The sequence below is a fragment of the Bos indicus genome, chromosome 9 (assembly GCF_029378745.1).
Source record: "Bos indicus isolate NIAB-ARS_2022 breed Sahiwal x Tharparkar chromosome 9, NIAB-ARS_B.indTharparkar_mat_pri_1.0, whole genome shotgun sequence".
Taxonomy (NCBI): Eukaryota; Metazoa; Chordata; class Mammalia; order Artiodactyla; family Bovidae; genus Bos; species Bos indicus.
The window spans coordinates 52,757,521-52,772,901 of NC_091768.1; the positions used below are offsets into that span (position 1 = coordinate 52,757,521).

Below are 15,381 nucleotides of genomic sequence, written 5' to 3' on the forward strand. Positions count from 1 at the left end.
CTGGAGATCAAATCTGGTTTTTCTGCACTGCAGGCAGATTCTTTACCACTGACCCACCTGGGAATCAAGTGAACCAGGCATCCTGTGAAAAGTTCCTCTAGGTTTTTCCTTGGGAAAAGTAGAGTTGTTCTTATTGCTTAGCCTTTGTGATGTTGGCTTTTTGAGTCGTTTTTATCTTTCTTCTTTATTGTAGAGGCTTCTGGATAGTTCAGGTTGCCTGGTAAGTGACCACTGGCTAAATGAGGTACCAAGTGTGTAAAAGTTGTTTTACAATAATTTTTTTAGTTACTTGTTTACTAGAGTAGACCATTTTGAGGCCGTTAGCATAAAACAAAGGTAAAAATCTCTACTGAGTAAAGTACAGAATAAGGAAGATACTTGGTGGTGTAAAAGACTCTAAAATATACTTAGAGGTTTTTTTTTTTCCTATTAGATAATAATAGACAGCAAAAGTTTACTATTTGTTAAAACGTTTATGATTTTATAGAAGTACCACTTTAATAAAACAACTCCTGATAATTGGAGTATTTATAGAGCAATAATTTTAATGCAGTATTTTCTCCCTTTCTAGAGACAAATGGAATCAAATTGGAATTTTGTAGAAGAACTGCTGAAAAAGTCCATCAGTGTTCAGGTACACATTTAAAGTGAGATGGTTTGTGGGCCTTGCTAAATTTTTATGTTACAGATTTTATTTTTAAGAACCAAGCAAACTGTTAAAATGATTTAAATAACAAACTTGGTTTACTTATTAGAAACCTGAGATAAGAATCATCATTCTTTGTTAATACAGGGTCTTTGTATCATAGTTTTTATTTTGAAGATTTTTATTTTAACACTGAGTTGCCAGTTAAAGGGCAAAGATAATTATCGTAGTTGGTGACTTTGACAAAATGTATTCAAAATAAGGAGCAGAAGCTTTAGAATCAGCCATTCCTTGACTGTATGATATCAAGTCTAGGAGACATGATGAGGGAGATAGTCAGTGGCATTGGAAATTCAGTTATATCCTCGTCACAGCAGGAAGGTGACTTGCCTTGCTGAGCAATTTGTCTTACAGGCTTGAATCATACTCTGACTGATAAGGTCCTAGTTTCTGAGCCCTCATTTCATAGCTTATCATTTTTCTTTCTGCAGAACTGTTAATGCAGTGCTTCATGGCCCAGAGGTCAGATTTGACCTCCTTTTAAAATAGTTTTAAGTGTGCTCTTCATCACATCTTTAAACATATTGTATTATAGTTCTGTAAAGTTTTGTGGCATAAGTTGTTTACGTAAGATTTTAAAGGGAAATTTTAGTATTTTTTTTAGTTTGGGTAATAGACTCATTTTCTTTTAAGAAATGAGGATTGTTAAAAACCTGAAGAGGAATAACAAATATAGTAGTATAAGACTGCTACACATATACACATACATTTATTTTTTACCCATATCTTTGAAAATTGTTTTAATGGCTTAAAATTTTGTTTTCCCTATTATCATTACTCTTATTTTTTTTAGGTAAAAATATAAGTACATTTAGTTACAAGATAAAACTTCTAGTTATGAACTAAGAATTCTAGATTAGAATGCCAAAGAACTCTGAATACAGCAGTTGCATCAGAAGCAAAAGAGCTGTAATCTCAACCATTGTAAAAATTGTTGTTTCTTTTTTTGTATCATTTTAATTGGCTTTCTCCTCTGTTCTTTTTGAGAACATACTGATTTTAGTAGCTCAAAGTTTCAGACATGTATTTTTTTTACTTCAAGAATGTGTGGAATCCCTAAAATTGGCCATTATTTACATCATCAGTCTTTTAATGGTATCTGCTAAAGTGGTTGTGAGGATACATCCCCAATTCTTTTAAGGAGGTAGACTGACATGTAGATTTACCTGGCTTGGGATTTCCCAAGATGTGGGACTTTTTGGTGATAAAACCAGGGAAGACCTTAGAAAACTGGGCCAAGTCAATCATCCTAGAAGCAAGGATAGTACAGCTAATCTAAGAAACTTTCTCTGTGAATTTAGGTCTAGCATAAAGTCAAAGAAATATCTTTCCTGTGAGAGAAGAGGTCATTGTAATATTTAGAAAAAAGCAGTCCATTCTCTCTAGTAATCTCAATTTTGTCTTGCCTTGATTGTATCAAATTAGATTTTATAAGTAGTATAGGACTACTTGCTGGAGTTTTTGAAACCAATTTTGTGGGTTCAGTAGGTGGTCATAAAGAATAAATAATATGTTTGGATAGAGCTATCAGTTTGATTATCTGTTTTTCCCCATTGAGGTAAATTAAAATCTGAACATGCTTGTGTGCTTTGACTTCATCTCCAACTGTGAAAGAAAGAGTCTGTTTGCAATATTTAAAAAAAAAAATGTTTTACATATACAGCAGTCTTCAAATAAAATTGGTGGACATTCCACTGTAGTTTTGATTAAGCAAATAACGTTCCAAATCTTTTTGTAGCCATAGAGAATCTTCCAGAAACAGACACTGAGCTTTGTTAGTAAACAGAACATATATTGTTAAATTTTGCTTAAACTAAATAGTTAAGTATTTGCTCTAAAAACATTCTTCTGAGGTAATCCTGTATAATATTTGTGAATGTTAACAGTAAACATTTGTTCTACCTTTACAGCATCATTATTTTCATATGAAAAGGGACGTTTTTAGTTTTATGCCACTTTTTAAATAAAGCCTCATTATTTTCTGAGTTCACAACAATTGTCTTTCAAAGGGCATGAAGGGATGCAAGAAGAAATCCTAAAGCAAGCCTAATATTTAAAAAATATTTTTATTTGTCAAATAATCCTGAGAGTCTTAAGGCTAAAAACAACTCAGAATATGACTAGTTCTGAATAATGTGGGTCAATCTTCTAATTACTAATCAGAATTACTGTGTTTTTGGACAGAGGGATTTTGACTGGGATATTGAAGTCTCTTTGTTTAGTCACTGAGTCATGTCGGCCTCTGTGACCCCATGGACTGTAGCCCGTCAGGCATCTCTGTCCATGGGATTTCCCAGGCAAGAATACTGGAGTGGGTTGCCTTTTCCTCTTCCAGGGGATCTTCCTGACCCAGGGATTGAACCCATGTCTCGTGCATTGGCAGGCAGATTCTTTACCACTGAGTCACCAGGGAAGCTGCTAACTCTCTTTATCCAATCCTGATAAAATCCCATCAGACTGATAGTTACTATTTAGCTTCAACATAAGTTTTATTCTCCAGATGGTTTCTGATAGGCAAGTTAGTTATGCATAAAAAATGAACCCCCAGTTGTTATATTGCCATTTCTATAAAATAAGCTAAAAAATGTTTTTATTTTTAGTTCAGTAAAACAATTTGGTGCATGGAATATACCCAAATTTAATATGCCTGCATTTGATCTTTCAAAACAAAAGTTCTAGGAAGATATCCTTTTTGAAAGGACTGAGAGATCAGCAGCAGACACTGGAGTATTCTAGGATTGCTTTTTATATGAAATAGTTTATATGTACTCATTCAGCTGAGATGAGACACCCAGAGAGCCCACAGGATCTTGTGATAAATGTAGAAATTGAGTAGCGTGGGCTCTGGATTTGAGATAGGTAGGTTTGAATCTACATGGAAAAGAGCCCCACGTGCCTTCTGGTTTATTAAAAATCAGAGAGAGTGGATTTAGATAATGTTAATCAAAGTTCTTGGTTTAGGTAGAGTTTGGCTTCAACACTCAGAAAATTAAAATATATCCATTTAAGGTACAATAGTGTGAATGTGTTGCATTTATTATATGATTGTCAAGACTCAATGTTTTAGCTAAAAAAAATTCAAAGCGACAGCTGTCACTGTGCGAGCACTGTCCATAGCACTAGATGTACATTTTCCACTCATGACAGTCTTGTGAAGTCCCATTTTAGACATTAGGAAAACTGGGACACAGAGTAAGCCTTGTCCAGGTTCACTCAGCTAGCTAGGAAGTGGTGGAGCTGGAATTTGAATCATCATATGTGTTTTTTAGTCATTTCAGAGTGAAGTCTCTCAGTCGTATCCAACTCTTTGCTACCCTATGGACTGTAGCCTACCAGGCTCCTTTGCCTATGGGATTTTCCAGGCAAGAATACTGGAGTGGGTTGCCATTTCCTTCTCCAGGGGATCTTCCCAACCCAGGGATCGAACCCAGGTCTCCCACATTGTAGGCAGATGCTTTACCATCTGAGCCATGAGGGAAGTCCTACGGGGGAAGTCATTCCAAACTCCCTCAAAACACTTGACCTTGTAAGATTCTTAATAAAAGTCTGCTTTTTGTTGTTGTTTTAAAACTTTCTTTTTTGAAACTTATTTGCTGTTATGTCTTTCATTAGTAATGTACTTTGATTTGTAAGATCTGTTTTGGTAATACTTGTGGAAAGCAACTATCTCAATTTTCCACTTTTTTAAATTTGTTTTTGTGATCTTCTCTCTCTCCAATAAGTCTATGATGAGAAAAATGTAAGGTAGGAAGAAATTAATATACTCAGGTGTTCTCAAACATTCTTCCTCACCATATTTCAGCTGTTTTTCCATTATGAATTTGAACTAAGATGTCTGTTGGCTCCTCTACTTCTAACTATTGTAAATTCTTATCTCTTTGGCTTTCTGAACTTGAAGATGGGCAAATCATTTAATTCAGCTGATGTGTGCCCACCCACACAATTTTTAATGGAAATTTTTAAGAAGCACTAAGGGAACATGGTTCTAAACAAAATAATGGATGAATATACAAAACATGAGCATGTGCTTTACAACAAATACAGTGATTAATTAAAAAAAGGAACTTGCTTTTCAGGTCACACTCAAGTGACTTACCCTGCCAGAACTGTGGAGAAAATGGTATTTTATAAGACATTTCTTTTCATTTTAATCTGTAGCCACTAGCAAGAAAAGGATGGGAAATTTATCTCCTTTCCTTAACCAAAAAAAAAAAAGGGGGGAGGAAAAATCCCCCAGGATACTGTATTTAATTTCTTCTTGATTGGTTGCAGTGGAAAGAGCATGGGCTTTGGTCTCACAAACTTTGATTCAAATCTTGGTCTGGTCACTAAGAGCAATCTTGATCAAATCTGGTGTCAATCAGATGTTTATTTAGATGTTTATTTTTTTTCCCTCATGTTTTTGGAAGGTGGTATAGTATATCTAACAAGTTTTGGAGTCATGAGTCCTAACTCCTTCCCATATGCACTTGGGTAAGCCATTTATAATTTCTGAACCTCAGCCCGTTTTTTTTTTTTTTGGTAAAATGAGTGTAGTAAAACAGATGGTATGAGACATACATGAATAACATACGTAAAACATCATATGATATCAGACACATAATTGGTATTTAACCTTTTGTTTTTCCCAAACTTTGTACATTTTTATGGTTTAAATACCTTTTTGTGAATTTTACATGTAAATGATTTTCAGACACCAAACAAAGCAACACAAAACTCTTCAAAACGAACCCACTTTTTTCATGTAATTCACTTTTTAATCTTGCAGTGTAATTAAATTAGTATGTTTTAATTCACATCAGTAGTGTGCCATGAGAATAAACCTACATCTAGTTTAATATTTTCATAATAAAATTAAAGAACGTTAGTGACCAACGAGGGTTCAATGAGTTTATTTATCAGAGGAACTAAATATCTTTCCCTAAACCATAGAGCCACTTGATGAGAAGAAACACTAGAACTCAGATCTGTTTTGTTGATAAAACATTTACGGAGTCTCTTTGGTAAAGCAGGCACTGTGCTAGGCCTGGGGAGCACTATCGCAGCCCTTAGGGAACTCATGGACTTGAAGGTAGATAGGAAGGTGAGAACTGTGTGTGAAGTGTCCATGAAGCTGTGTAACTTTGTACAGAAAGTGGTGATCCCCTTCTCTTTCTGAAATACTTCTCTCAGGGCCCATGATGCCTGGTTTCCTACCTACTTCATTGGGTTTTGCTTATAGGCCTCCTTTTTCTTGATACCTAAATTTTGGAATAGCAATAGGCTGTCAGTTCTGGGTTCTTTTCTGTTTTCTGTCCACAGTCTTTCCTAGATTGATCTTATATAGGCCTTTAGCTCTAAAAACCATCAATATGAAGGTAATATCCAAATTTGTCTCAGTAGCTCTGCCTTTTTCCTTGAGCTATAGACCCATAAATTGTCTGTGTAATATTTGTACTTGGTTGTCCTGTGCACTCTCACCTGTTCCTTCCCTGCTCTTTGCCACCATAAGAAATGAGTGGTTCCATCAATTCATTTTCTTAAGCCAAAACTTAAGAATTCCCCTGAATTGCTATCTTTCCTTCATACCTTAATATAAGTCATAAACAAATTCCATCAACATAACTCTAAAATTGTCTTCCTGTCTTAATCTTACAGTTTCACAGTTATCTCCTAGAATTTTAAGTTGGTGGGAGAAGGAAGTAGAAAAAAGGAGACATTTTAATCTTCTGTGATGAAATAACCACACACCTTTGTTGAAAAGAGACAATACTGAATCCATTCAACAATTATTTACCTAAAGCATAATGTTTCCCAGGCACCGTCACATTTCCAGCATGTCTGCTTTGTACTTAACCTTTGTCTGCTTTTCTGTTACACTGGAAGTTCTCTTTCAGCTCTTCTAACTGATCTTATACCTCTGTTCTTATCTGCTATTGTCATCTTGCTTGATCCAGTGTAGCATTTTTGAAGCATTCATTTCATGTCACCCCTGTGTTTACAGTCCTCTAAAGGTTTCCCAACATAATTAAAATACAGTCCATACTTCTGATTGTGACATGTAAAGCCTTAAATGAGATATGGTTCCTGACTATCTCTGACTTAATCCTATAATACCAAGCTTACTGCTAATTCAGGAAGTTTCCATGTATTTTCTCTGCCATCAGTGCTTTACTTTCATTTCTGTATGTGGTTGGCTCTTTTCCATCCAATCATTTAACCCAAATTCCAGCCCATAAAAGCTCAGATGGTAAAGAATCTGCCTGCAATGCAAGAGACCAGAGTTCCATCCGTGGGTGGGGAGGATCCCCTGGAAGAGTAAGATGGCAGCCCACTTCAGTATTCTTGCCTGGAGAATCCCATGGACAGAGGAGCCTGGCAGGCTACAAGCCATGGGGTTGCAGAGAATCAGACACGACTGAGCAACTAACACTACTACTGCTAGCCCTCAAAAAGGCCTTTCAGTTCGTAGTGCCTGATAAAAAAAATGACCCACATCCTCTGTCCTCTGTCAGTTACTCTACCACATTACTCTGCTTTTCTTTTGCTTTTTGCAGTGGTTATAACTGTTTACATTATGTAAACAGTTTGTATCCTTGTTTGTATCCTCTTTTTCCATTTTCCCCAAAGTGTAACTTCATTATGCCTGCTGCTACTGCTGCTAAGTCTCTTCAGTCGTGTCCGACTCTGTGTGACCCCATAGACGGCAGCCCACCAGGCTCCCCTGTCCCTGGGATTCTCCAGGCAAGAACACTGGACTGGGTTGCCATTTCCTTCTCCAATGCATGAAAGTGAAGTCGCCGAGTCGTGTCCGACTCTTCGAGACCCCATGGACTGCAGCCCATCAGGCTCCTCCGTCCATGGGATTTTCCAGGCAAGAGTACTGGAGTGGGGTGCCATCGCCTTCCTTCTCCCTAGTACCTTAGAATACTGTCTGATACATAGTAAGCTTTGAATAACTGACTGGAATTCAGTGTTATGTCAGCTTTTAACAAACATGCATGTTATTTGATATGTAAGTTTAAAGTGTCACTTTTTTACTCTTACCTATTAAAACGTTCTAAAAGGTTAAAACATATGTACTCTGCCAACGGCTCTGGTTTTTAGAATAACTCCTATATTTCTATAAAGAATTACTTAGGTATGATTGAGTCTTCTGTATTTTTAGATAACTTATGCTACTTTCTGGTTAGGGTTTCTTTTCAGTCTCTGGGTTCGACACTATTCAGTTATTAAATACCTATTGCAGTTGTTAAATAATTGAGTTAAAAGTCAAACTGAGTTATGTAATTTCAATTATCATATTAACCTTCTCCAAAGCAAAGTTACATACCTTATGCTGATTCAGACCTTCTGGTCTGAAGATGAAAATGGGTATGACTTGGTAATATGTATTTATATTCTTTTCAGGAGCAGGTTATTCAACAGTGTCAAGTTATAATAATGTGTGTTGGTCATTATTTAGTTCCTCACAATTTCAGTTTATTTTTTAGGATGGTATACTAGAAGAGCAGTTACGAATGTATCTTCACTGTTGTTTGACCCTTTGTGATTTCTGGGAGCCAAACATTGCAATTGTCACCATTCTGTGGGAATATTACAGTAAGAACCTGGTGAGTAAATAGAGTATGAATTTGTTCCAGGAATTTGAAGAATTAGAACATGGTATTTGAGGAATGTTTTTAGGGTTTAATTATATATAATTACAGAGATTTCTTAAAATTAATTTTTCAAAGTAGATTAGAGTAGCTAAAAAATATCTTTATGTTTCACATTGTCTAAAGAGCATGGACATAGGGGAACGGAGCATCTGACGTCCCTTTTCTCTTAAGGGTGAGATTAAGCAAAGGAACCAGAATTGTGCCAGAAAGGTATTTTTTAAAATCTTCATTTATAAATGTTTTCTAACAACTACTGATTGCTTGCAACACATTGAACAGTTAATGCTATCTTATAGAACTAGTCTTGGCATTTGAGTAGCTTCTAGGCTACTAGGCAGAAGCATACATATTGTAGAAAAAAAAGAAAAGAGTTACAATACTCTGGAATGCTAGAGGAAGGAGTATCTGACTTGTAGAAGACTTGATGAACTCATAATTTTTTAAATTGGCCTGGGGAATAAGTAGAATTTTCCAAGTACAGAAGAAAATGAGCATCCAAGCAAAAGGAATAGTGTTTTGGACAAGTGTATAGAGACATGAAAAAACATGATTTATGCCTACTATGTTAAATAGTTCTAAATGATGGGTCTGAGGTGACTGTGGAGAAATACGGGAGATGAAGAAAGTAGAAAAGTTAGTCCAGGGCTGGATTTTGAAGGGTTAAAGATAACATGCAGTTGAGTTATGATTTATCCAAGAGACATTGGAAAGCAAAAATGTGACACATTATGTATGTGTTTGAGAAAGTTTTTTTCTGAAAGTAGTATAAAGGAAGTGGGTACAGATGAGATAGTAGTCCAGTATGGTAGTATAAGTAAATAATGCAGCAAATGAGAACTAAAATAGGGACAGTGAATTTAAAAAGGGTAAATTTGGAAGAGAAAATTTTAAAAGTACATTTAAAAAATGGATTGTTACTTGTGTATGGAGAGAAGAGAAGATTTGGAATGTTTGGTTTTCTGAGTAAGTATATAGTGAAACCTTCAATCAAGACAGAAAAAGATATGGAGGACATACAAGTAAATTACAAGTTTGGGTCTATATATAATTGAACTTATTAAAAATGAGAAAAATACCTTTCTCTGAAACATACGGTCAGTCTGGCTGGAGAAATGACCAATTCTGATTCTCAGGCAGAATGTATACAGGATGGGTCTGTAATGCCTTGTTATACCTGAAAACAGGGAGGGTATCCAAGTAAGCTGGAGTTGTGTCAAAAGAACACAGAAGCCTGCTGTAAGGAGCTCCCATTCCCCAGTGCTGGGTAAATTTGGGCATGATAAAGAATAAAGACAGCTGTGGATTATGTGTTTAAATCCTCGAGTTTGTGGTATTTTTAGAAAAGTTGTTATTCTGGAAACTAAATAAAGGAAAATATAAACTATATTTCCGGAGAAGGCAATGGCACCCCACTCCAGTACTCTTGCCTGGAAAATCCCATGGACCGAGGAGCCTGGTGGGCTGCAGTCCATGGGGTCGCTAAGAGTCAGACATGACTGAGTGACTTCACTTTCACTTTTCACTTTCATGCATTGGAGAAGGAAATGGCAACCCACTCCAGTGTTCTTGCCTGGAGAATCCCAGAGACGGGGGAGCCTGGTGGGCTACCGTCTATGGGGTCGCACAGAGTCAGACACGACTGAAGCGACTTAGCAGCAGCAACAGCAAACTATATTTCAGAATACCAAATTTCAAGCTAGTTTAGAAAGAATGATAGAATTAGAAAATCACTATCTTGCACATCTGTTGAAATAAGCCATCTGGATGATGATCATCCCTGGCTGTTCAAATGGTGGGGATCACTCAGATGGATCGATCAGCATGATCAGTCTTAAACGTCACAAAAAGAATGAAAGTCAGAAATTACGTGCCTCTTTGCTAACTGAAATAGGAAGTACTCGAGACTGCCATTGAAAGATTCTCACCAAAAAACTTGACCTGAATCTGATCAGTCCACTAGATAGAGCTACCAATTTACAGAAAAGATAGCAGATGAAAGAATACATTAAGTGACTCCAGGAAGATGTAAGAAAGATCTTGAAATGTAGGAAGATATAAGCCGAAGATATAAGCCCCTAAAATCAGAATTTAGGAAATTGCACAATAAATTACCTGTTAAATGGTATGATGAAACCATTGGAAATTTTTATAGGATAAAAGATTCAAGAGGTGTGTCAACCAAATGCAAGGTATGAATCTTGACACTATCCTAATTTGAACAGACTAACTGTTAAAAAGACATTTTGGGGATAATCCAGGAATTTGAAACAGCCCTTTGTATTCTGTGCTTAAGTGGAATTTTTATTTTAGGGGGAATATGTGGTAATGGCTGTGTAGTTTTTATGATTAAGAAGAGTCAGAATTTTAATGAGCTAGTTGGGATTTACAGCTTTCTGTTATTTATTCAGAGATTTAATACTTGTTTTCTTTTTTTCCTTTTAGAATAGTTCTTTCAGTATTTCTTGGCTTCCTTTAAAAGGCCTTACATATATCATTAAGTCACCCTTGTCTATGCTAGAAATGGTGAAGACCTGCTGCTGTGATAAACAAGATCATGACCTGTATAAATCCAGCAGTAGTTACACTATTTTCCTTTGCATTTTGGCAAAAGTTGTCAAGAAAGCAATGAAGAACAATGGTCCTCATCCTTGGAAACAAGTCAAGGGAAGGTGTGTACTGTATCTTTCTTTGTCATGAATGTTCACTTACATCTTCGGAGAAGTTTTTTTGTGTGTGTTTTTTAAGTTAATTTGTGCTTGGATGTCTTTATGGTTTATATCTTAAATATATTTGTTAAAGGACAGCAAAATATGGAGCATTTTGATCTTGCCAATTTGTTAACAGTACAAAACCAACCTAATATCCCTAACTTAGGGAAGATTTTAGCTTCTTATTTATCTCATCAGTCCTGAAGAATGAGATCCCATGTATTAAGTGCAGGTATAAAAGAGAACTGTTGTTTTTCTTGCCAAAGTTAATTGTAATGTTTCATGTAACTCCTTGTATATATTTTATTAAAACTTACAGAAATAAAAATTATGTCCAGATTATGCATTGGCAGATGATAGATTAAGTCTATAAAATTTTGTGTTCTTTGAGTCCACCAGTCTCACAAGCGCAGGTTTCTTGAATGAAAACTAACCATAATATAAAAGAACCAAAACCTCTGATGTTCTCATTTGAAGAGTATGCCATTTTCATTTCTGATGTGGTAAAATAAACGTTTGGTCACATTTGTCTAGTGTTGTCCTTTTTTGAGAGTTTTGCTTGTTAAATGGGTGTGATTCTTACTGTCTTTCCTTGTTCTACTTTTGCCTATGAGCCCCTTTTCTAGCCCTCTGCAGTTGACTGTTCTCCAGCGCTTGCTTAGCTTAAGCAATGGAAGCTCTTGCAACAGAATACTTAATATTTCTGGTAGATGCTTCTCAATAATCTCTAAATGAAATTCCTATTTGATTCACACAATGAATAATTCTTGCAACATTATGGTGATACAGTTTGGATTTTTTATTTAGAATATACTTTATTTTTTAATGGTATCTTTGTTAAGCCTCCAGTAATTAGGTAGCTCAAACAGTAGTTACTTTTCTTTTGTTCTGTTTGCCAATTTTGTTTGGAATCTTAAATATTTTTATGGAAAGCATAATACTCTGAACTTTATTGCTTAAAGAAATTGGAATTCATAACAAGACTGTATACCAAGCCTATCATGGGTATGATGGGGAGGATATGAAGATAATTAGATCTTTATCTTCAGGAGCTTATCAGCTTCATTATTTATAAATAAACATTTAACCTCTCATAAGCATTAATCATTTCTGTTTTGAATAAGCCATTATAAAAATTGCAGAGAAACTTAACAATCCCTAAGTAAGATTAAAAATGAATGGTGTTCAGTTCTGATCCCTTAATTAATTAAAATATATCAGCTCTTAAATTATATTAAGTAATATTGACAACAGATTTTTAAATGGCTAGTCTTGGATATTTGAGCACTAATAATTTTTCTTTGTGAGTGGGTAAAAATAATTTTTCCAGTACTTTGCATTGTCTTAACGTATAAGTATAGTAAGAGCCAGGTCTTTGTGAAGGGTAGAGGGAGAAAGAATTTAAGGAACACTGTTATGTAAAATTGCCCTGTTAAGAGTTCTATAAAGTACATCAAGTTGTACTTAAAAGAATTACATATTCTTTCTTATTTGTCAGTAAACACTGAAAAAGAAAGGTTATGGGGGGATTAAAATAAAAGGAAAAGCCAAGTATTATATAGAAAATAGTATTTCTACTGTCCTTTGGGGACAGCCACTGAATCCTTTGATTCACTTATAGATGCTTGCTGCATCCTTGAGAAATTTGAAGGTTGAGAGGTGAGGCTTATTCTATGAGTTTTGTTTTCTAAGCAACAAAAGTGATACAATAGCCCCATTATGTAGAAATAGCTAAAAATTTAAAGTGATGAGGCTGTCGTGAGTATTGAGTTAAATGTTAGTTTAAAAGATGGATTTTTGTGAATGAAACTGTTCATAATTCATTTGTTTTAATTTTACAGGATATATTCTAAATTCCATCAAAAAAGAATGGAAGAACTAACTGAAGTTGGTCTGCAGAACTTTTTCAGCCTTTTTCTACTGTTAGCAGCTGTGGCAGAGGTAGAAGATGTAGCAAGTCATGTTTTACGCCTCCTAGATTTCCTCAAGCCTACTTTTAAAACATCTCCTCTCATTTGGAAGGGTCAGATGGCCTTCCTCTTGATGTATACCCAGAAAAATCTGGACATTGGTGTTTTGGCTGAGAAATTTTCAAATGCTTTCCGGGAGAAAGCAAAGGAATTCTTGGTATCTAAGAATGATGAAATGGGACAAAGACAGACCCTTTGGACCCTTCTTTCCATATATATGGACAGTGTTCAGGAGGTGTTTGAGACAAGCCGTTGCTTGCATCCTTCTCATGAAAAACTGCTTAATGATGGCTTTAGTATGCTTCTACGAGCTTGTCAAGAATCTGAACTTAGGACAGTATTGAACTTTCTACAAGCTGTTCTGGCCAGAATCAGGTATGCTTTCCAGTAATGTGCTAATGTATTAATTTGTTTTATATCATTACCTGTGTTGATTCTGTGTTAAAGTTTTCCTTTTGACATACTCATGAAATTCAGTTGTAAAGAGAGCAGTTAAAGGAAGTTTTACTGCACGCAAACTGTCCTTTCAAACAGCGCTTCTTTGAAAGAAGGCTCACATGCAAGCCTATAAAACTCAACTCTGGTGCAATCCAGGAGCCATGCCTCTTGGCCCCGTCTTGCCTCTCTACCTCTCCTAAAAACATTATTATCCAGAGGGATATTTCAGACATTCTAAGCAAGACCATGAACTCAAATCTGAGGTGACTTTCATTGAAACATATGCAGTTTTGTGTACTTAAGGAGATTTTGGCCACATTGTACCATTAAAAAAAAAAGTTATTTTCTTTAGTTTGCTGCCGAGTTGTAGCCTCAAACACATGAAATGAGCTGTGCTTAACGGCTCAGTCATGTCCTACTGTTTGTGACCCTGTGGACTATATAGCCCGCCAGGCTCCTCTGTCCATGGGGATTGTCCAGGAAAGAATGCAGGAGTGGGTTGCCATGCCCTCCTCTGAGGGATCTTCCCGACCCAGGGATCAAACCAAGGTCTCTTGCATTGCAGGTAGATTCTTTACCGACTGAGCCACCAAGGAAGCCCCAAACACATGAAATACTCCCAGCTAAAGCAGTGTATTCTAAGAGTGAGATAGGATTGTTCTACAGCAAGTTTTGTGTAGATGATGTTCACCAGTCATCTATATAAAACGTAGCTGTTCCCAGATCTACGTGAATTATACAAATATGCAGATGCACTCAGACCCAAACAGTAATGGTGAGAACAGTGATCATGCTGTTTATTGCCTTGAAGGCTCTTTTCACATAGCAGTTTCACCTTTGAAGTTCATGTTCTTAAGAAGTTAGATACTACACTCAGTGCAGTTAGGTATAGAAATACAATTTTATTTAAAATCATGTCTGAAGTTAATGAAGAGACTGCTTCCCTTTTCTTAGTTGCACATTACAAAAGTAGCATCTTTTTCAAAGATACTAAACTTAATGAAATTTCTGAATTTTGGATATTTCATTACCAATTTCATTAGTGATCTTCTTAATTTACATTGGGCTGTGTGTTCATAGAGATCAGTCCACAGGTTTTCACGCATTAGGTTTTATGTAGTTTTTATATTCATGTACTCTAGTTCTTAAGCAGATAATCATCCCTATATCCCTAAATGTAAGCTGAATCAAATATTTAGATGGACGGATAGATAAATAGATAAGTAAATGAAGAGCCAACTTCATTAGAGGAAGCTTTTACTGATTCTGGATCTTCTCCATGAAATAATTTGTTTATTCCTAGTCTAGTAGAGTTTATTAGCAGATGCTATACTTTTCCAAGTGCCAAATTCATTTTGTTTGTTCAGATTTTAAATAAGTGGTAAGCAGTATTTTCCTGTGCTTCTTGAGCACAGTTAGAGATTTCCACATTTCTGGTACCATTTTTGGTTTGTTTATTTATATTCGTCTGAATATACAAAGCAAGAAGGAAAAAGGGTCTAAAAACTGGTCTAAACCAGCCTGGCGATGTTGCTACAGCCTGGGCAAAAGAATAGGAGTTTTTAGCATTAAAACCAAAGCAGTTTCAGGAGTGTTGGGAAAATATTGCTTGCAAGTACCTTGTAAGCTGTTCACTATAATGCATTTTTGTTGAAACCATGAGGATCACACTATTCAGAAGTACAGAGGTAGGAATCAAGAGGGCATAATGAAGACTGTCAATTATATAAAGTGAGAGTAACTTTACATTTATATTAGGAATTTCTTTAAAACTGGATCTGGTTTGAGTGTGTTAATTTGGTGTCATCTTGAACACGGGGCAAGGAGTGTGTGGTCTACAGGACTAACCAGTAAAAAAAAAAAGGACACAAATGTTTATGCTGGTAATATTTAATTCTTTGTAGAAATGTTTATTTTTG

At 35.8% G+C, this 15,381-nt stretch overlaps 1 protein-coding gene across 2 annotated transcripts in view; it reads left to right on the plus strand.

The window, feature by feature from the left end:
* Nucleotides 1-15,381, plus strand: part of MMS22L (MMS22 like, DNA repair protein) — a 129,476-nt gene that overhangs the window by 30,023 nt on the left and 84,072 nt on the right. For both annotated transcript variants that reach the window (XM_019967329.2, XM_019967330.2), the window contains exons 11-14: nucleotides 572-634; nucleotides 8,179-8,298; nucleotides 10,789-11,015; nucleotides 12,896-13,399. In XM_019967329.2, the coding sequence (XP_019822888.2) occupies nucleotides 572-634; nucleotides 8,179-8,298; nucleotides 10,789-11,015; nucleotides 12,896-13,399 (914 nt within the window). The remainder of the gene's footprint in view (nucleotides 1-571; nucleotides 635-8,178; nucleotides 8,299-10,788; nucleotides 11,016-12,895; nucleotides 13,400-15,381) is intronic.